Source organism: Patiria miniata, unplaced genomic scaffold (genome assembly GCF_015706575.1).
Source record: "Patiria miniata isolate m_02_andy unplaced genomic scaffold, ASM1570657v1 HiC_scaffold_6, whole genome shotgun sequence".
NCBI classification, from domain to species: Eukaryota; Metazoa; Echinodermata; class Asteroidea; order Valvatida; family Asterinidae; genus Patiria; species Patiria miniata.
Window position 1 is genome coordinate 19,106,599 of NW_024037073.1, and position 22,205 is coordinate 19,128,803.

Consider the following 22,205-nt stretch of genomic DNA (forward strand, 5'->3'; position numbering starts at 1 on the left):
TCACGTCAGTGCAGTGGGGGTCATCCGGTGGTTTAGCTTGTCTATAGTCATTTCCTCGACAATGTTGCCACCGCAGTGATATAACCGACAGTAGCAAAGTACACTGCAATACATACTGTTCATGTACAACATGCCATATTTTCTTACATACATGTATGCCACTGACGATACAATGCAGGTTGTCCAATGTCAGTATTCAATAATTTGATCGACCACGCCCACCTTAACACGTTGTTTTAGTCAGCGAGTTATTAAAACGCTGGCTCCTTCCTGAACCTTGGGTTTTTGATTGTTGTTTTGTTTTTGTTACTAAAAAAAAAGAAAGGGTTCATCTTACAGTCAGCATGACATTTGTTTTTAAAGACAATAAACAATACATGCGGACACGGACTTGAAACAAGGCTACCCATATTGTGCACAATCAATGTCGCAAAAAAAAAATTTAAATAAAAAAAAAAGACAAACGGGAAAATACAATGGCCCATTTTAATTTTTTTTTGTGGGTTGGGTTTTACACTATCACTTTTTTTCTGAAAACTTTCTGCTGTCAAATATCTTTCAATCACTGTAACAGGCTCACTGGAAAAAACGTCTTAAAAAAAACTCCCTGAGAAATGTTTTAAAAAGTTTGTTGCAAAGTTTTTGACAGGTGTCAGTGAGATGTCATACCACATTAAAAATGTGCACCATTTTACCACAATGTATGGAGTGTTTAAACTCTCTTCCATCATTTACCCATCGTCCTAATACAAATATTGTTTAGCATACGGGACACTTTTCCTCTTAATTTGTGTACTGTTTTAAATTCAGTTTCACCATAGCACCCCCCCCAATCTTTCCACTTCTTTTCAAAACACCGCTTGTTCACAAAAGAACAGAAAAATACTAATCAGAAAATACCATTTCCGGCCAAATGTATTGGCTATTTATGCAACGCACAGACGAGTAGCTAAATGCAAATAAGAATCCTGTGCATATCATAGCCACACCGACATTTAAAATCAGATATCAAAATCATCATGATGTATAAAGTTACTGTAATTATCAAATTAATATATAGTCACACCAGACTTGCATTTCTCCGTGACCTTATCTTAGGATGCCCAAGTCAATAAACAGATGTACACTTCAACACACAAGCATTTCCTTTCAGTAACAAGCATGTTTTAATGACATATAAGCTCACAGTTTGTCGTTTCAAATGAAGAAAAAAAAAGAAAAACGTGTACAGTTGGTGAAAATGTTAACAATGCTGATTGAAAGCAATGAAATACAATCAGTATTTAGGCTTCAGCCAGGAGTCTACAGAACCACTGCAAAGTACGCTTGTCTTCATGTTACGAGAGTATAGACTGGCTACGTGAACATTTTAGTCATGTACATTGTACAATGTATCTTTAAACTGTACGTTTGTTCTCTTATGAATAAATGCAATAGATGACTTGTGAAGACATCAGGCATGTTACGAGCATGGCATAGAAAAAGCATGTTCTTCCACATGTGCACATACATGTAAGGTAAATTCTAAGAATGCTCTGTTTGCTGCGTCTTCCTCCTGAGTACCTTTGCATTTAAGAAAAAAAGTATGTGTATTGTAATCAGACTCGTTGTAGAAATCTGTAAATCGTAATGGATGTTATAAAGAATAGCTGGTTTATGTGTAGTTTGAATATGAAATGGTGTGAAATGGCTGCATCTCTAAGCTATATTCAATTACTAGAGCGCTGACTCGTGTACAAAGTGATGCCTGCTGGGCGCATCCATGTTTATGCACAAACCTATGGGAAACTCAAAATTGTGTACGGCTTTTGTACGGCTATTTGCATATCTGCGTTTGTATTCTATACAGGTGCGTTACCGAAGCCGATACGCCCAAAATAAGAATGCACAATCAGCAAATGAGCGTTTCATTTTGCTCTTCCTAAACAGCGCAACGCGTATTCGTTGCAGATGATTAAAAGTGATGTGTTTTTTTTAAACCGTCATGACGCGCTTTGTTTGCTTATGTTCTACTTGCACGTTGTCTAGAGTACACTTTTAAAATTCAATCCATCGAATTTCATTGTGTTCTGCAAACACGCACGTGAATTCAAAATGTCTGCACCCAGGACGGCTTCAAACAGTCTCCGCACGCAAGAATGAGGAGTTAGCGATCTAGTAATTAATATAGCTCTATGACTGGCTGGCACATATTTGACAAGCAGTTTGTGTTGTTGTTGTTGCAACTTGCAAGCGAGAACACCCAGCTAGTTGGAATACAACGCAACAAACTACATGTATGTATAATTTGGCATTGGTTTACGATGCATTGGGAAAGCAGCCTGATATTCAACCCTTTCAAGAACACCGTTATTTGATTTACGAGCTAGGGAAGAATCTTGCAGCATTTTCTTTTTTTGTGATACCAGAAGCAATGCTTAAGACTGTAGAGAAGTCAAGATCAAAATTGGAAAAGAAATGCCAAGAAACGCCATTGTATTTGCAAAACACTGTTGTAATAAAAAATTAATTAAAAAGGAAAAACAGAGAAGACTATATTCTATCCTAATACACGAGTGCAATTATTTAAAAAAAATTATCACAATATCTTCCCTCCAGCAAAATGCCCTTCCTGAAGAAAAAAAAAACCCCAAAACAAAACGAGGAAGAAACAAACGGTAATAAAAAACACTACCAACTAATTACATCACTCAAAAAAAAAAAAAGATTCATAATATACTTGCCACATTTTATCAAAATAATAAATCATAGGTTTACCACACTTACGTCAACACTAGGCACCATATTACAGCTGCCGTTAAACAGAAATAAAAAAGGTTATTTATGTAATCGGCAGGGAAACACAAAGGCCTACTCCACACACGCTGGCGCAGTGTTCTCACAAAAGGAACAGGGATTTTTTTTTTATCCATAATTAGACAGGAACTTGCGGAAGTATTCGTTTGGTTGCTTGATCACAGAAATCAGGGGAATGTGTCATGTCACGATTACAATATGAACCAATCAACAAAATAAGTATATCCAAGAGAATTGGGTACACAAACCTTCAAAATGTAGTCCTTCTGATTTGAGGCGTGCGATCGCACTTTAACACCATCACACGCCTAAAAGCTTCCCAAGGAGTGCGAATAATCGCACATCTGAATCCATCTACCGCACACCTCGGCATACCTTTGCGGCATAATTATACTGCATAATTTGTGAAAATCGGTAAGGAGAAAATGGCTTTACTGTAAACCAAAATGAATATTATTTTTAAAAATATACCACACTGTTCAGTCCCAGCTTGGATCAAAGAATCACACGCCTAGAAAAATCACACACCTAGAAAGTCCAGGTGTGCCTTTTTCCAAACGCCAGTGATTTTCAAATCATCAGGACTGAAATGAGAATGTTGTACTTGTTCTTGATTGGCATGTCTATCTGAGGTGGTTTTATATAGTGAAGCATTAATGAAACGGTCCACAAGCCATATGCAAACTTGGTCTTTCAATTACGCAACAATTAATTACAGATTGTTCGCAATCGAAGGGTCCACCACAGGCCCGTCAGTCTGTGTTTGTACCCAAACAACTTAAAGTTATGTGCTGGTCTACAGTGAACTGCAAAACATGCAATGGGCAAAAACAGGATATGCACCTGATTAAAACCAAGTAAAAAACATAGAACGTACCTGTTTCCATGATTACATTTGCCCACCACCTGATAAAACCATGCCGTTATATAAGGGCAGGTTGTGGATTGACCTGGTAGTTTAAAACATAAATAATGCCAAAAAGTGGCTGTTTTTTATTCCCTGCGTACGTAAATAAAAATACAAACTACAAACCCTTTGAAAGGCATTTTGTGAGAACACTGGGTGCCGTTGTTTTTGTAATTCTTATTTAATGAACATACATAACTACATATTTTCCATTACTTACACCCCCCTCCCCCCATCCCAACAAATGCTCCCAAAACCTTTTTTTTTTAAATTCTTGTTGTATCCCATCAATGCAGAGCGACGTTGGCAATGGTTAGGGACCAGTGACTGCGATGCAGGTGTAAATATTAACACTCTAGAGTGCAGAAGACTCATTTTTAGGGTTGTTTGTAAGGTGGGCACCCCTTGTTGGGTTGGTCGTAACTCCACAGTGCTTTACTGATAATTCCTTGAAACAAAGCTCTGGGAATGTCTGGTTAAATTTGGGAAGGTGCCCTGTACAGCCCAGTAAATTCTGCCTCTGTGTAAGAAAAGAATAAAAAGAACACACAAAAATTAGTTTATGCTACTCGTCGTTTTAGGCCCAAAAAAAGTCTCAGGTTTCTGGTATGGAGCTTGCCAAAAAAAAATGCTGCGGCAACGCTGCTTTTTTTTTTTTTTTAACCTGATTTTTTGGCTTCAAATGTCGGCTGATGACTGCAAATGGTGCCCGACTAAACTTAGTGCAAATATATGGGAGTCCAGAGAGGCCACATAAAGCTTATTCTCGACCATAACCCAATCTAAAATCACGTTAAAATTGTGCAGCAGCACGATTCCAGTCAAACCAGTGAGTTTGGCGGTTTTGAGACATCATCTTTCATTGAAAAAAAAAACTTTTTCATTTTGCCGACGTGCATGGCTACGGCGACGCGCGCGCATACCAGAAACCGGAGACTTTTTTGGGGGGCCTTACTTGTGGTTTTTCATCTACTGGAGTACTCATCCTGGCACGAATAGGTAGCCGGTACTCGCGGGTAGCAATTTACGGTTTAGGGTTCATGGCTTAGTACGTCCGAGCAAACAGGGAATCACTCCCTCCGCCTCTCTCTCCCGAGGATTCCATTCGTCCATAAAATAAATTTCAAATCAATGACTCAAAACGTCACACAGCAAGGATGTATCTCAGTGCTGAAAAATGTGATGTGACTTGCATGCTATTTGCTTATAGTTACTTCCCGTCATAATTACCTATGTCATTTTTCTGCCTTTATGTGAATTCGATTTAACTACTCTTAGTAATTTCTTTGCGAGTACTCAAGTAGAAAAATCCACTTCTCACCCAGGCCTAACACAAAGCCGAAAGATTGGCATCCAAGTTAATGTTGTACATGTTAAACAAAACTTTCAAGTGCAGTTTAAACATACATAAAGATCATTTGCTTTTTTTTGCCCTTTGTTTTGTTTGAAGCAACAAAATTTCTCAAAATCTTAAGTGGGGATATACAATAGCTATAGGTGGGTATGATACATTTTGAGAAAAATAGAGAAAACGTATATGCACAATTTTTGGGGTTTTGTAACTGGATTCCGTTGCTTAAGTAAAAATAGAAAGTGTGCCAGCGGGTACCTTTTTTGAAACCGCCTTCAATGCTGAATAATTTCTCAGGGTATTTGAAACCAGTATTATCTTCACGTTGAACAAGGGTTCTGTTATTAAATCAATAGGCACTCCTTCAGTAATTGCAAATGATCCTTTGTGGCTTTCAAGTACGTCAAACTTTCTTTACCTATTTGCTCTGCAGTTTTCTCAAGTTTTCTCAGTTTTCTCATTACATTCCGAGAAAAAAAAAATAGCACTGGAAACTAGATAAGATTGAGTTATCAAATCTTCCAGGTAGCTACTCACACTAAATTAGTCTCATCATTAATCCATATGAGAAGTCTACTTTAGGAAACTTGCTGTGCATCCTCAATGTCTTCTACTTTTGGGTCTGTGAGAGAGAAACAGAAAATATACAACAAAGAAGTCTATCAAACACAACGCCCATCCATTACCTTTTATTATCTGTTCGGTGCATTTTTTGACGGAAAATGAAAACTGAATTGTCAAACTTCTTGCACTGCCACACTCATGTGTTCCTTCCCCCAGCATAATCCCCCCCTTCTCAAGCTCCCCCCCCCCCCCCCCCCCCCCCCGATCCTCACCCACCACCACACTCCCCCCGTTCCTACCCTGCCCCATCCCCTCACCCCTTTGATCGTCACCACCTACCACACTCCCTTGGTCCATTCCCTGTTTAACCCTAACCCTCCTCGATCCTCCAAAATCCTCCTGGCGGTTTTGGAGGATTGAGGATGAATTGTGTTTGAGAAACATGAGGATTTTGGAGGATTGAGGAAGAATGGCGTCGTTGAAGCACATGAGAATTGTGGAGGATTGAAGGTGAATGGTGTTTGAAGAAGAGGATGATTTTGGAGGATTGAGGATGAATGGTGTTGAAGCACATGAGGATTTTGGAGGATTGAGGATGAATGGTGTTTGAAGAAGAGGAGGATTTTGGAGGATTGAGGATGAATGGTGTTTTAGCACATGAGAATTTTGGAGGATTGAAGGTGAATGGTGTTTGAAGAGGAGGATTTTGGAGGATTGAGGATGAATGGTGTTTTAGCACATGATAATTTTGGAGGATTGAAGGTGAATGGTGTTTGAAGAAGAGGAGGATTTTGGAGGAATGAGGATGAATGCATTTTGAGAGGCAGGACTGTCTGACGATTTTGAAGGATTGAGGCACTGGGTATCCTTCATTTGAACATAAGTGCAAAAAATTGGAGGATTTTGGAGGATTGAGGATGGTTCCCAGCGAAAAGGGCCTATGGGGTAAGGGTTAATCCCCCTTTCGTGTTTTTCTTCCACCCTTGCAAGCTTGAGTGTCTCCTACATGTTTGTTTATGTACCGCCCTCATTTGCCTTTGAGAAAGGTCTTCAGACCGCAACGTAAGGCCAGCTAATTTTGTTGATGTTGAACAAGTTTTTAATTTGTCTGCTTATAAAGTCATGGTAAAAATTTATAAACACTGGCGAAACACTGCTTATGTATGAAATTTCACCCATAACAACTTCAGACATCAAAATTAAAAATTACCAGGTATTGGAATTTCTTTCTTGAGGAGCCATCTTTCATTTCATTTTTTTTTTGGGGGGGGGGGGGGGGGGGGGGGAGAGGATTAAAGGGGGAGGAGGGATGAGGGGGGGGGTATTCCCTTCAGATTTTCCCATGCGAATGTCTCTGAAGTGTCAAGTTAAAGTGCGTAGTGTGAGAGGTTGTCAAGAAAACACAATTGATGAGTCTTGCACATGTGCACAAGGATTTTTGAAGGGCACAGCATACTTGAACAAGGATTCCTTTTCAATGATTTTGCAGGGACCGAGCTAACACTGTGGGCAAAAGTGTGATGGCAAATTTGCAGGGTTTTGAAGAGGTCACTGAGACACACACACAAATCAGAATTTACCCTCGCTTTCAGTCTCTGATGTCCAGAGGGTGAGGTTGTCTCTTAGCAACTGGAGAATGAGCGTGGAGTCTTTGTAGTTGTCTTCCTCCACGGTTTCCAGGCCTGCTAACGCATTGTCGAATGTCTCTTTGGCCAGTGTGCATGCATCCTCCTACCAGAGTGGAATTTTTTATGGGACAAAAAAAAAAAAACCATTCATTAACCCTCCTATGCAAACATACATTCTGTGCCTAGTAGTCTTTCAGTCAAAATAAATCAAGTGACTGTTTTGTATTCAACAGTTAACAATTCCAAGCCTACATATCAATCAATCAATCAATCAATCAAAAGAAATTTATGAAGCGCCAAATTGAAAAAGTTTGCTCTAAGGCGCTGATGGGGCACCAAAAAGAAGAAAAATGGCACACCTCCTGAAACAGGTGAGCTTTCAGGAGTGTCTTGAATGTATGCAGTGAGGTGGTATCTCTAATGTATTCTGGAAGTTTGTTCCAGATTCTGGGGCCGTATCCAGAAAATGATCTATCAGCAAAAGAGACACAATGGGTTCTGGGCTCAACATAAAGCAGGATGGACTGGCTGGGATTGTTTAAGTAACTCGATACAGCTATGCTTCGACTCCGGGTGAGTGATAAAACAGCTGTGACAACTTGCCAGCTTTGTGTGTTGACCCAGTTTGACTAGTCACAGCGCTTGCTTGACATATGATCTGACTGCTGGTGACTAGCCTTTGTTCAAAGTATAGCAGAAGAAGTGCAAGTGAATTTTGACTGTCTGTGACTGTTTAAATAGCAGGAGGGTTAGGACAAGTGGTAGGTTTGAATACCCAGTTTTGCCCTTCACACACGCAGTTGTTATAAGCACTGCAAACTCAGTGCTGTCAGAGAGCTTTTTAAAAAAAATGAGATTGCATTCTTGCTTGGGGACTTGAACCCATGACCCCCTGCATAAGTTTTAAACACTCAACCACCGAGCATGCGGAATCCGGCTGGCTGGTTCTAATCACATGCAAATATAATTCCATCCTATACCTACAGGATATTAAGAAGCCGAGGTATTTTCAATGTGCAACCTTCCCTCTTTGGTTGGCGAATTCAACAAAGCCATTCCAGAAGTAAAAATCAAACAAGTGACTGTTTTAATGTTTAAGACCTCCCTGTTTGCTGTTTAAACAAAGCAGGATTGACGGGCTGTGAAAGCTATGCTTGGACTGAAGATTGATAATAAAGCCAGCTGTACCTACCAGTTACCTGCTTTTTGCCTGTTGATGGTATTTGACTAGTCAGATTGTTAAAAGAAAACGAGATCTAACTGTTGGTGAATAGCCTGTGTATAAGGGCATAGCAGGGGAGCAGGATTGAATTTTTGACTGCCTGTGACTGTTCGGACAACAGGACAGTTAATTCATGAATACAACGAAAAGTGATTGTCGAAATATCTGTTTCGATAATCTGATGTATCTTTTTTTTTATTATCTGAATTTAATCTTATTTACATTAGAACCCCCCCCCCCCCAAAAAAGGCTTTTCCAAAAGTTGCCCAGAAAAACTAAACACCACAAACAAAAAAAGGCTTTTTATTCTTACCGGATTGCTCATGATCTCGTAGTAGAATACGGAAAAATTTAAGGCTAGACCGAGTTTGATTGGATGTGTGGGTTTCAGCGTTTCGGCAGCCTCCATGGCGTCTTTGTAGGCTTGGAGACTGTTCTGAGCCTGCTCGTCTCTCTTGTCGTCCACACAGAACTCGGCCAAGTAGCGGTAGTAATCACCCTTCCTGTCACATCAAACATGAAAAAAGGCAGCAGTTACTCCCACTGCTGCAACAATTGTTCCGTTATTTGGTCAACCCTAACCGCCTGGGCCCTTTTTTGGCTAGGACCCATCCTCAGTCCTTCAAAATCCTCCACATGCCAACATGTCCAAATCGCATACAGCTTCTAACCTCCAAAATCATCTGTTATTTCTGGAATTTGTTCAATGGAGGGGCGACTGCTGCCTCAACCCTTCAAAATCCTGAAACCACCACTTGTAATAAATTGTGGCAGTGCATGCGGATGATATGTCCAGAAACAACGTGTATGACGTATCTAGGCCGCAATTATGCATGGCTGAACATAAACAAAGCAGGGTACAGAGCTTAGCTAAGATCGATCTTAGGATGGGAACTCGTCTTATGTCCTCAGATGAGTCGCAAGATAAGACGAGCTTCGTGAAATCGGCCCCAGGACTTTTGTCTAATGTGGTACTCTGCAAAATGTTCAGTCTTTGGAAAACACTAGCACTGTGTCTATCATGCCACTCTAACAATTGACAATTCTAACCCTAACCCCTTGAGCACTTTTACTAGAAAGTATCCTGAATCCGCCAAAACTCACCAATTTTGTCATGCAAAAAAATGTTGGTGTCCTGAGTCCATCAGAATCCACCAGTGAGTCCATCATAATCCACCAGTGTAGTGCATATACCTCGTACACACCAAACATATAGCCAAGGAGTTAAGCTGTTTAAATCCTGAATCCATCAAAGTTCCCCAACTGCTCAATATGGAAGTATCCTGAATCCATCAAAATCCTGCAGTACCGCGAGGCTTACTGTCCTGAATCCATCAAAATCCCCAAACTTTTTCAATGTGGAGGTATCCTGAATCGGCCGAAATCCTTCAAAACAGGGGAGTGGATTTTGATGGATTCAGGTACGTTGGGACTAAAGATGAGCCAACTCAAATAGTGTATACATGGGATTTTTAGGACAGAATAGTAACGTAAAAAACCCCAGAAAACTGAGGGAAAATTATTGAAAGGCTTTGGAGAAGCCACATACTAAGGAAGCCTTACATTTTACGGTAGAAGACTTTAGCTTCGCTCTCTGTGGCATTCTTGATGAGGTGTTCCTCTAATACCTTCAGAATCTCTTGGCAGGTGTCGGTTAGCTCTGCTTCGATCTGTGAAGGTGAAAATCAGGGAGGCAAATGAGGGTCGACTTCAACAAAGTCAATTCAACAAAGTGGTAGCATTTCTATCACCGATGGCAGGGGTCGTGAACGTAAAAATTAACCCTAACCCTCCTTGGTATCCTAAAGTCCTCCGGGCGGTTTTGGAGGATTTTGGAGGATTGAGGATGAATGCAACATACAATTTTGGAGGATTGTGGAGGATTGAGGGCACATGGACATTCAGTATCGGTTGATTTTGGAGGATTGAGGATGAATGGTGTTTGATAAAGAGGAGGATTTTGGAGGATTGAGGATGAATGTCTTTTGAGAGGCAAGACTGTCGGAGGATTGAGGAAGTGGGTGTCCTTCAATTGAACATTTAAGTGCAAAATTTTGGAGGAGTTTGGAGGATTGAGGATGGTTCCTATAAAAAGGGCCTGGGGGTTAGGGCTAAAGGGAAAGATTTCCATATAAGAAGTTCACTAATTTTCCTCTATATTGACTAACAAGCCCCCAGATAGCAATTTCATGTCATCAAAGTCAATTTGAGCAGTGAGAAAATACAAGCATTTTCTTAGAAAACCCTTAGAATTTTTCAGTCCAATCTCATAGGGTTTGTACACAGGGTGTTGAGTGAACTTCGTATATGGAAATTTTTCCGGGCTCAAGTAGGTTCAGTCAATATCGGTAATTTAGATTGTCAGTAAATCAATTGCCTAATATCAATAAAACTACACAGTTAGCATTTGTTTTTGTTACAGGGTAATCAGGCGTGACAATATTTTGTTTGTACGTTGTTTCAATTCAGTTATGAATAGAATCTTAAAAAAAAAAACACAAATGATGAAATTAAGACTTCTTTCTCAGTTTAAGCATTAAATTTGTTGACAACATGCAGTCAATGGTCGACGTTAACAAAGAGTAAAGAAAAAGTGATCAGTTCAAATTCTCCCTCAACCAACTTCCAATTTGACACCGCCATAATTTTGAAACTTTGCAAAGAAATTTGTGTTTGTCCAAAAAAAAAAAAATATATGGCAATTTGGTAAAATTTTTGACAAAAAAAATTGCAAATTTGAAAACATCCGACTTTCTTTGACGTGCTACTAGAAGGCGCCCTTCAGGTGATGATGTCATCATACCTTCTTTTGTGTTTTGCATCTCTCACTTAATGTTTGAATATTTTTTAAATAAAAAAATAAAGTATTGAATTTTGAAACAGTTCCTACCTCACTGCGATAGTCCCTAGCCATCTTGGCCTTCTTAGTTTCGCTCTTATCGGTATATTTCTGCTCCTCCGAGCTGATTGTCCGCCAGGCCGACCGCCGGGCACCTATCACGTTCTTGTAGGCCACCGAAAGCAGGTTCCTCTCCTCCCCTGTCAGGACACCACCCTTCTTGACCACCTGGCTGATCGCCTTCACCATGTCTGGAGGAAAAAAAGGAAGCAGAATTCTAGTAACTAGGGCTGTGTGTGCGTGTTTCACTCTTGCTCTTTTAGTGTAGTTAAGTGAATGTCATGTTGACATGCCAATGCACTCCAGTAGAAGTGAATTGGAAGATGCTTCGACTATTCAGCCTTGTGATTATAGGGCTCCAACTGGAGTGTATTGTTAGGCTTATCTGCTAGCCCACTTTTTTAAAGATGCTAGTTTGGAGGGATTAGGAGGACTTGGGGGATCACACAGCAGACTTGTTTTACTTTGGTTGCACTGTTTATACGCCATAGAAGTGGTTACGTCATACGTGGCCGAGGTCACGTGTTGCCCGGGGTGATGTGTCCAAACACACATGGCCTAATGCAGCGATACACACTGTGCCTTTGCTCGTACCCCCCGCCCTGCAAACAGGGCGCTGGTAAGGGCTGATGAGCTTCACAGAATCTTGTGAAGGAAGTACAGATTGTCCTTCGCATGCAGCTAGCGCGCGATACGCATGATGGGCACCGGAAGCTAGTTTGTGTGACGCGTTCTACGTCACAGGTCACACAAATCTATCCAATGACAGATCAAATGATGTCAGCCCTGACCAGCGTCCTGTTTGCAGGGCGGGGGGTGCGAGCAAACACTGTGCCCACCTTTTTGTAAATTTGTCATCCATTTTCCACTCTTATTTATTCTTAATGTCTGAAAAATTTCAACTAAAAAATTATCATCTAAATCGCCATTGCAAATTGTATGGTAAAAAATGGCGAACAAGACGTTCTTTGGGCTCATCACTAATTGGAGATGACCCAGCGCGACGTCAACACTTCTACGGCATATTGCTTACCGAAGAGCTACCGTATGTCATGGCCAAGCAACATGTATCTTTCTTGCAATGTACTGTTGCAGATATTGAAGGGTTGTGCAAAAAACATTGGGGAGTCACTTTTGGCAAATACTCTAGTGAATTGGAGGCTTTTGGTACAGCAAGGGTAGCAGTGTTCTTCACTATTTGCTCTTTTCACACTCTGCCATTGGGCACGCAAAGCCTCGATCTGGCAACTTTACACAATAACAATAGCCGGTTCAGTGATCTGAACCCCGACACAGGAATCACTGAACCGGCTATATTTATTGTGTAAAGTTGCCAGATCGAGACTCTGCATGCCCATGGCAGAAGTGTGAAAAGAGCGAATGTACAATTTCAAATGAGCATGGCAGCCTGCCACACTTCACATGACACCTGCCATGCTTCAAAGTAGCCACCAACCTTCGAAATGCACCTGCCGAGTTTCAAATTCTAGACTCTACGTTCTCAACCCAAATTAGTTATGCTAATTATCTGAAAGTGGAAACCTCCTTTTCTGATGGGCCAATGGGAATAGAATGAGTAGGGCCGAACACACATCGCGACATCCATGTCCGATGTGTCTCAGGTGCAAAATGACCTTGTTCACCAAACAAGATTCCCTTGCAGCACAATTAAAAAAAAGTGAACCCAGAGAATCTTTTAATTGGCAATTTGGGAATTAGGCATCAAGATGTCTAGCGGAGAAGCAGGATAGGTCAGATGGGTTGCTGATGTCCAATTACAATTGCACCTTCTTGGAATTCTCGCCTTTTTTTTTCTCTGACAAATACTCATGCGAGACAGCGTGACCCGCGCCCCCCTCCCCCACCCCGAATTCAAATTGTGCATATTCAGTCAAACGAAAACTAGCATCAGTTGCTAGATTCAGGATACTTTCTAGTAAAAATACCCAAGGGGTTAGGGTTAATGCCATTAGATAGGCAAGTCTCTCTTTCTAACTATTCAGATATGTTCGAGAAGGGGGGGGGAAGTAACTTAGAAATATTTAAATGCAAAGTGAATTCAGCCATATGAATATTCAGTCAAACGAAAACTAGCATCAGGTCAGGTATTACAGTTCAATCAAACATGCAAGCCACAGTTACATAAGTGGAAGATGGATGTTGGGAAACCCTCTCAGAAAACTCCTTGTAACTGTAAGCTCATTTGGAATGAGTTGAAATGAAGGTATTTAAAAACAAAAAAACCTTCAGACTAAATACATGTATACACACTCCACCCGACCGGAGTCCGCATGCCATTCAGTGGATGGTAAATTCATTAAAAGCGCAGACAGCATAAACACGTGAACTCGCCAACGAGTGGGAAGAAACTGTACACCTCCCATCCCACCGCATGCATAATGCACAGCCACACACACATGTGCACAAGTATATACGCTGAAGATGGATGGTCCACGAAATTCTTCCGCATCTGTTACATTGACAATACACTGAAATTACATGAAACAGGACAATCTGGTCCCAGTATGCTATACCCAATTTGTTGCAAAAAGTTACTTATGCTTTCACCTGAAATATGGACGTACCATAGGAGAGATGTTATTTTTTTATATTCCCCAAAATTAAGTGAACTGCACATAGTAAGGAATGTACATTGGGTGACAAGTGCTTGAATCTGAAGTTTGCATAATGCAATGCACTGCTATACATGTGGGAGCACACAAGATCATGAATTAACATGCACTGTACTCTACAGATCAACAATAATAATGTGTGTCGCTTAATATATAGCGTTTTCCACCCAAACTTGATCTCAAAGCGCTTCACCGTTTTTACCCCTGTTCATCAGTCCATGAGACCACTTTTTTGCAGCCGAGATCAGCGCAATCTGGTACCCATTTATACTCCTGGGTGGAGAGAGTCAATTGACCTATCGCAGTAGAATCGCGTTAGAATCGCGTCAACGCAGCTTGTGAAATATTGTCCAATTACACGATATACAAATGAACGTGGAACACGCAACATACATGTATGAGACAAACAAAACTCAGCGTACAAAAATTGCATAGGGTTGTCTAAGGGGCGTGGCCAACTCTCAAACGGCGATAGGTCATTTGTGGTAAGGCCAAAAAAAATAAATAAGTCGGTCTCTGGTCAGCGCGCGCATCGATTTTAATCATGCGCGTCAATCTTTCTTTTTTTCCAAAATGTTCCGCGGTAGCTCCAACAGCGCCCTCTATTGCCGCACCTCCTCAATTTTTTTTTACCAAAGAGCACCAAGGAATGGGAAATTGCACCCTGGCAAATGATGGAGAGCACCAAAGCAAATTATGAAGGACACCAATGTACATGAGGACACCAAAAAAGCAAAATAGTACCCCACCTTGTCTGTACAATCCAAGCTTGAAGAAAAAAAGAAGAAAAAAAGCCGCGTCGCCGCGTCAATTCTGGAACTTTGGTCTGACCAGAGACCGAATATTTTTTTTTTTGGCCTAAAGTGTCTTGCCCAAGAACACAAGAACCACATTCCCTGTCAGGGTTTGAACCCATGTACAGAAACCACTGGACCACGGCGCTCCAACAGTACATGTATTAATGCCATTAGATTTAGGAGAGTCTCTCTTTTACCTGCTCAGATATGTTCAGAGGGGGGGGGGGGGGACCAAATTAGAAATATTTAAATGCAAAGTAAATTCAGCCAAGCACAAGTCACATGCAATCAACAGTGCATGGCCTTTTTAGCTTATGGCCCTTTTTCCTTCAGCCATGTCAGCAGATTTTAAGAGAAATCAGTGCTCCACCTATAGACATGGGCCCAAGAAAACAACAAGCAAATCTATTTGACTGAATACAGTACATGTACAGCGTATGTGCAGGACTCAAACCCAGTGGTTCTCACACGACAACCACATCCTCGTGGATGGTCACTACTAGGAAATGACACTGCCATTCACTGTTTGTGGCTTGGCCAATCATTACACACAACATTTCCTTGAAAAACAATCACCAAGGTTTGTCAACTGCATACATGTACATGGGCATAAAATGTACACGATACAACACACTGGAAGGTTACACCTCTATGTTCCGACACCCCTATGTTCCGACTGCACATATTCCTATTGCTAACCCTAACCCTAACCGGGAGTAATACAATCTAGGTTGTCGGAACATAGGGGTGTCGGAACATAGAGCAGTCACCCACTGGAAAGGTACATATTTAAACAGGTACATACACACAATAAAGCAGTTACATGTTTGTAAATTCAGTAGTTCAACAATATGGATCCCGTATCATTAACTGGTTCATTAATCATGAAAAAATTAAGAACTACAATAAAAAGGTAGTTTGAGTCACTTCCACAATTTATTTTTGATGTCTGATCACATAAAATAAAGTACTACCATAAAGCGGTAGTTTCAGTCAATTCCACATTTCTGAGTACGACAAATCTGTGAAAGTGTTCCAGTAAGAGCACCGTGCCATATTCAATGTGCTTCATGTGAAATCATCCCTCTAGTACATGTACTTGTGATCACAGCTTTGGCCAGCCTTATTCTTTGTGTTTTTTTAACAATGGAAAAATACTGAAAATGACATTTGAAATGTGGAAATATATTATCAGAAATTAAGGCTATGGCTGAAATTACACACGCTTCTATGGAAGCAGCTGCAGCCACTTCCCATAGACCTGTGTGTTATTTCTAGCCATAGCCAAGTCATTCTGACAAGGACTAAGTTTGGAACCCCCCCCCCCATTTTTTTTAAAATAAGCACACTACCACAAGGGAAATCTAGACGTGTGTGTTATATATGTGGATTTTTTTTTTACAGTTGTAGTTGGGAAGAAATGAAAAATTTGGCTTGTATGATAAGCTTGTGAAGCTAGTGTGATTGAACTGAGTGTAGAACCTTCTAGAAGTTAGAGGGGTCAACAATTGTGCGTAGTGGGGAAGGGCTGAATAGACAAAGGAAATAGGAATCCCACTGGAGAATTTGAGCATGATTCAACCAAGCAGTATTTCCACAGGGCATCATGCCTTTTGTCATGTGGAAAGCGTGTCAATTTTTAATTTTTTTTTACCACAAAACCCCAATACTAGACCGTACCTGTGTGAATGCATGGCTGAGCAACTCATGCAAAAAGAATCTCCAGACACACACAAAACCTTCACTAAAATACCAACCAAAACCACAAAATAGCTCTATTTGGGTGACTTGCTTTTTTAAAAAACAAAAGAGGAAACAACTGCCAACAAATGAAGAGATTGAAGTCACCGAGAGCGGCAGTCGCATTCATTATACTGGGAAATCTGGCAAAACCGAAAGAAAAGGGAATTTTTTTTGGTTTTTTTTCCTGTTTTGTGAAACAGGAGTTCAAGAGCATAACAAAGAATGGCAATTACAAAGAATGGCAATTACTGTTGGAAACGCATGGTTGGTTGGTTGTCACTCAAAAAGGAAATGTGTTATCAAACTGAGGGTTGAAGGAGAGGAAATGGATACATGTACTGATAGTGTGGATTGAAAACTGGACTTGCCTGATTTGAGTAACAACTTCTCTTTCAGATTCAACGAATCTATTGTTGGGTGCATTCATAACAGAAACTGTTTCTACTACACGTAACCAATGAACATTTTGTGTGGCTTATGCTACATGTAGGCAGCTGTTACTGTGTAGCCTTTACTTTAGTAGGAAACGCAGATTACAGTCACCATAGCTTGACATGGGCGTGGCGTCACAAATTATGTTTTAAGCACTTTTAGGACTTTCCACTGGTATAATTATGCAGGACTGGCTTTTTGTGGATTGAGAAACTTCTCTGTAAAATGCCCGAATCCATCTCAATCCACCAGAGGCCGAAGTTCAACGGGTACTCAATAGAATACCCATTAAAAATCTACTAAACGTGTTGGAATTCCACCCTCCCCACATGTAGGGCACCACAGCTTACAAATTAATGACTGGAAAAATTACGTAATCTATGCTTATTCTCCCAAAAAACTCAATTGAATCACTTGGTATTTAAGGGTATAAATTGTACATACATGTACATGTTCATGTAGATAAACTTTAAAATGCTGTGTCTATTATATTCTTATCCAGAATGCAGCCTTTCAAGTCAATAATTTTGCATTTGTTTGCAATAGTAACTGTGTGATGTCATGTACATGTGTATGGTAAAATAAAAGAAACAAATGCCATTACGCAACTGTACACAATAATGTACATGTTGGTCTTAAGTTACAAATGTAATTCAATAAACCTGTGCCATCAAACACGTCAACACGAGAACTTTTTTTAAGGAATCTGGCAAGTTTTCAAAGGGCTTTAACATTCAGTACATCCCTGCAAGAACGTGAATACATGTACCTGTACTTGTGCAAGAAAATATGCATGTGCAGAATGTATGCCACATTGAGAAAGATTAGGGTGCATTTACATTCCATTATCAATCACATCAACCGCACATTTTTTTCTTGTACACAATAGTCTGCCCTTCAGAGTGCATAAAGGTGGTGAATTTGTGTTCAGCAAAATTGACCCCAGGCACTTTTTTTTTTGTAAGTGAATTGTGTACATGTCCTGTGGGAGCGTGACAGATATGCACGATCCAGTTCAGAGTTCAACGAGGGTACACCAAAATGACATTCCTTCCATGGAGGGGACAAATAGCATGAACATGATGAATAGTAAGTACCCAACTGCTACGGGCATTGTGTGCTTGTCAATTTATTTAGTGTAGTAAAACGCCAATATTTCTGAGCTCCACATTAACCCATGGTAGCTCCGTCTTGTCCCTGTCCCCCCCCCCCCCCAATATATTGGTTTATCACAAAAAAAGTACAGGGTTCAAGTTTAGCAGTTCATGTTTCATGCACTGTACCCAAGTGACCTGTATAAGCAGTGCTTACATACTTCATGACAAAAACTTCAATGAATGGCCTCAGAAAAATATGCTATTTCAAATATATTTGGACATTTAAAGGCCTTGGTTTGGCTCTATCAACTTGTTCATAATATTTAAGATTTGGTTTCAAGGCTAAACTTTGCATTCATTCCCAATTTCCCATACCAACTAACCCTGACCCCCTAGGCCCTTTTTGATGGGAACCATCTTCAATCCTCCAAAAGTTTGCACTTATGCTCAAATGAAGGATACCCACTACCTCACAGCCCTGCCTCTCAAAATGCACTCAGCCTCAACCCTCCTTTGCTTCAAAGACCGTTCATCCTCAATCCTCCAAAATCAACCAGTACTGAATGTCCATGTGCCCTCAATCCTTCTTAATCCTCCAGAATTGTATGTTGAATTCAGCCTCAATCCTCCAAAACAGCTAGGAGGACTTGAGGAAGGTTAGGCTGGTTCAGGGCACTCTCAACACAGCGTCAAGAGCCCAAAATTGTTCAGACTACTGTATTACCATTTATATTCGGCAGCACATTGGGCCAAATAAATGACTAACTAAGTAAGGGCTCTTTGGGGTCAAGTACCAAATACCACAGAATACTGCATGTGTTGTGCACACTTGTGACTTGTATGGACTATGGAAGGAAATGCATACTACAGGTTACTACTCAGTAGTATTTTTTAGCTTTAGTTGAGGTTAGGGTTAATAGCCTACCTTTTATACGTCAGTGAACTTCAGGTGAAGAGCAAAACCAAATATTGAATTTGCATCACCCCAATGCAAATTCCATCTTATGAATAACTGTAATAGCAGTGATAACTATACATGTAAATATTCATGAGTGAATCATTTTGATATGAACTTTCCTGATTCCAACAAAATCTTACATAGAAACCTGGCAGATTTTGAAGGATCTTGCTGAGTGTTCTGAACTTAAGGTAATCACATCCAGTTGTATTTTTTGGATGACTTTTAATTCTTATCCCGGAAACTACTGAGCCCAACCAAATCCAAAAGAGGGCCATTACTGTCGGACCCTGTTCATATCTAAGCCCCTTGCACAGCAAGTGTCTATGATATGCGTGCAGATTCAGCGATTAATTATGCAAAACAAGACGGTGTCTTGACCTCCAGATTCTGACTATTCAGCGGGCGTTTTCTATTGGGTCTTTGCTTATAGCTCCATGGTCTTTGTAACTTGTTGTAATTACAAAATCATGGCAGCAAATTGACCAATCAGCTTAGGCCTTTTTTTTTGGCTCGAAATGAAGTCACAATTTTTAAAGGCGACTCCGATTGGCTGGCGCGCGGGGTCGCATAGAATTTGCATATCAGACGTTGTTGCGGAGGTTTCAGGCCTCATTGAACAACAGATGCGAAGAACAAAAGATCTTTTGTTTTAGTTGCTGGTTGTCACTTGCAGTGGTCGTCAAAGTCACACTCCAATTGCTGTTGGATGTTGTTGGGTTCAGCAGGCTCCTGGCAAAATGAGGGTTCTTATTCTAATCTAGTTTATTCACATTTTACATTTTAATTGAATTGAAAGGCACCAACCGCGCAGGAAAATCGTGATTTCTACACCAAGAAGAATCTGTTCGTAATTGCAAAAAGGGTGTCATTAGAATTGAGAAAAGCCTGCTTTTGATTGTAAAGGTGATTTTTGAGCAATAAAAAAACATTTTTGACTCTAATTTGATCAAAACATAGCTCTACTGAGTGGAGCGTTGAATTACGGTTACCCCTCCATACAAACGCTCCACCGATTTGCCATACTTTGGTAGCACTTACACGGTCGTCATGACGGTATGCATTTTGTGCATGCCCTCGCGAGGACAAGGCCCAAAAAAACTGATAAAGAAAATACAAATGAGGAAGACAGTAGCCCTGGATAGATCCACACATTCATGACATTCCATAAGACCCCTCAAATTGTTTCAAACAACCGGTAATTTTGAAAAAAGAACAAAATAGTCTGAACTTACCGCTCACAATTAAATGTGTCTGCCGAGTTGCACAGTCTATTTCACTGACATGACTGATGCATAATTCATTGCGCGCGTATGTGACGTCACTTTTGAAGAAAAACAAGTTGCGCTTACTCAGTAGCTGTTTCATGTAGTCATATGTGCCCCGCGCCGTCTGACTGTGGGTTTTTGGCGCGGGGCACATATCAGTACATGAAACAGTCATTGATTAAGCGCGACTTGTTTTTCTTCAATAGTGACGTCACACAGGCGCGCAATGAATTATGCATCAGTCATGTCAGTGAAATAGACTGTGCAACTCGGCAGACACATTTAATTGTGAGCGGTAAGTTCAGACTATTTTGTTCTTTTTTCAAAATTACCGGTTGTTTGAAACAATTTGAGGGGTCTTATGGAATGTCATGAATGTGTGGATCTATCCAGGGTTACTGTCTTCCTCATTTGTATTTTCTTTATCAGTTTTTTTGGGCCTTGTCCTCGCGAGGGCATGCACAAAATGCATACCGTCATGACGACCGTGTATGGTGCTACCAAAGTATGGCAAATCGGTGGAGCGTTTGTATGGAGGGGTACCCGTAATTCAACGCTCCACTCAGTAGAGCTAATCAAAACACAACAGGGGCCCTACACTTCACGATCGCCCAATTGTCATTGTCATGTTATCTTGCTATGCTACCCATAAAAAAATAGACAAGTTTCCCACCATGCTCACTATGTTCACACGCATGTCCCCCAGGCCATGCATGCCATGGCCCGGCCCATGGACCTATCCTTCAACCATGCTTCAACACTCAACAGTCTTAGTTAAATATTTTTTATCACATTTTTGTCAACAAGTGAATAGCAGTACGAGTAGCCCACGACCTTTCGGTAGGGCTAGGGCGACATGACGAAATAACGGCCGCCAAAAACGTCCTGGCTTAGGTCCAGCATGATGACGACACGACCCATGCAAAGCATGCATCATGACATGAGGTATTAAACTCTGCCTGGTGACAGAAATTATCAGAGCCTTCTCACACACAACACATTGAAAATACACAGTAGCCAAGCAAGAAATCATTTTCTCCCCGAATTCACGTCCCCTTTTCATTCAGGCTTACCGTCATATCGCTCGGCCTGCTCGGCCAGCTTGGCGGTGTATACAAGTTCCTCTCTCTCGGTGTCCTCCATGGCTTGTACGTGACTCAATTTGCGAGAATAAAACGCTAAAAATTCAGCTGTTTTTCGTATAAATTTGAAAACGGCTACGAGATAGAATCGATAACCACACCCGGTGACCCGCCAACGATGAACCTAGTTCCGGTTGTCATGGGTGTCCCATGTTAAAATGCTACGCGACTTTAAAAGGACCCTTTTAGTTTATCGATTAGATTAGTCTCATTTCCAGCTCCGCATTATCGGGAAATGTCAGAATGGTGACTCTTGTATCCGATATTAATTTCACTTTTAAGTTACATAGAAAAACGTGTGGAATTGTACACCACTTTTTTATAACAATGATTTATGAATGCTTAAACGTCAATTCTTAAAAAAAAAAAAAAAAGCTGAAAAATTCCGTCACCTTGCACTTGTTGCAGCTTAGACATGTCGGGATAATGTGGGATATCAACAAATAAAGTTCTTCAAATGGGTAAAAAAAATATTTTTCTGTGATATAAAAAGGATATGATGCGAAAGATGAAATCTTTTTCTTGAACTTTATGCTTAATATTAGAAACACATATAATGCGCATGTGCGCGCATTGGGTCAACGTGCGTAAAACGGATGGGTACAATTTGCAGTGCAACACCAAAATCAATCAGGAAGCTACTCGTGAGGAAATGTCAACACGTTTCAACAGTTTCTCCATCTCTTACCACATTTCCCTTAGTTTATATTAGGGTTTTTGAAATTAATATAAAACCACAATATTTCATTTGAGTGAAAGGTCTGCTTC

At 40.6% G+C, this 22,205-nt stretch overlaps 1 protein-coding gene across 1 annotated transcript; it reads right to left on the minus strand.

Moving 5' to 3' along the window:
• Positions 1-1,142: 1,142 nt before the first annotated feature.
• On the minus strand, positions 1,143-21,583 carry LOC119742434 (14-3-3 protein 2-like). Its single transcript, XM_038218352.1, has 7 exons — positions 21,369-21,583; positions 11,359-11,558; positions 10,032-10,138; positions 8,782-8,971; positions 7,199-7,349; positions 5,592-5,676; positions 1,143-4,223 (listed from the first exon to the last, which is right to left on the minus strand). The coding sequence occupies exons 1-6, from the start codon at positions 21,436-21,438 to the stop codon at positions 5,633-5,635; spliced, it is 762 nt and encodes a 253-aa protein (XP_038074280.1). The 5' UTR covers positions 21,439-21,583; the 3' UTR covers positions 1,143-4,223; positions 5,592-5,632.
• Between the last annotated feature and the right edge of the window lie 622 nt (positions 21,584-22,205).

What these genes read in the sequence shown, in the direction of transcription:
- LOC119742434 (XM_038218352.1), bottom strand. Translation starts at nt 21,438, where the DNA reads ATGGAGGACACCGAGAGAGAGGAACTTGTATACACCGCCAAGCTGGCC. An exon ending in AAAGTCTTCTACCGTAAAAT is followed by an intron (nt 8,972 to 10,031) that starts GTAAGGCTTCCT and finishes TTGATGTGACAG; the next exon opens with GAAGGGTGATTACTACCGCT. An exon ending in ACGAGATCATGAGCAATCCG is followed by an intron (nt 7,350 to 8,781) that starts GTAAGAATAAAA and finishes CCACTCTGGTAG; the next exon opens with GAGGATGCATGCACACTGGC.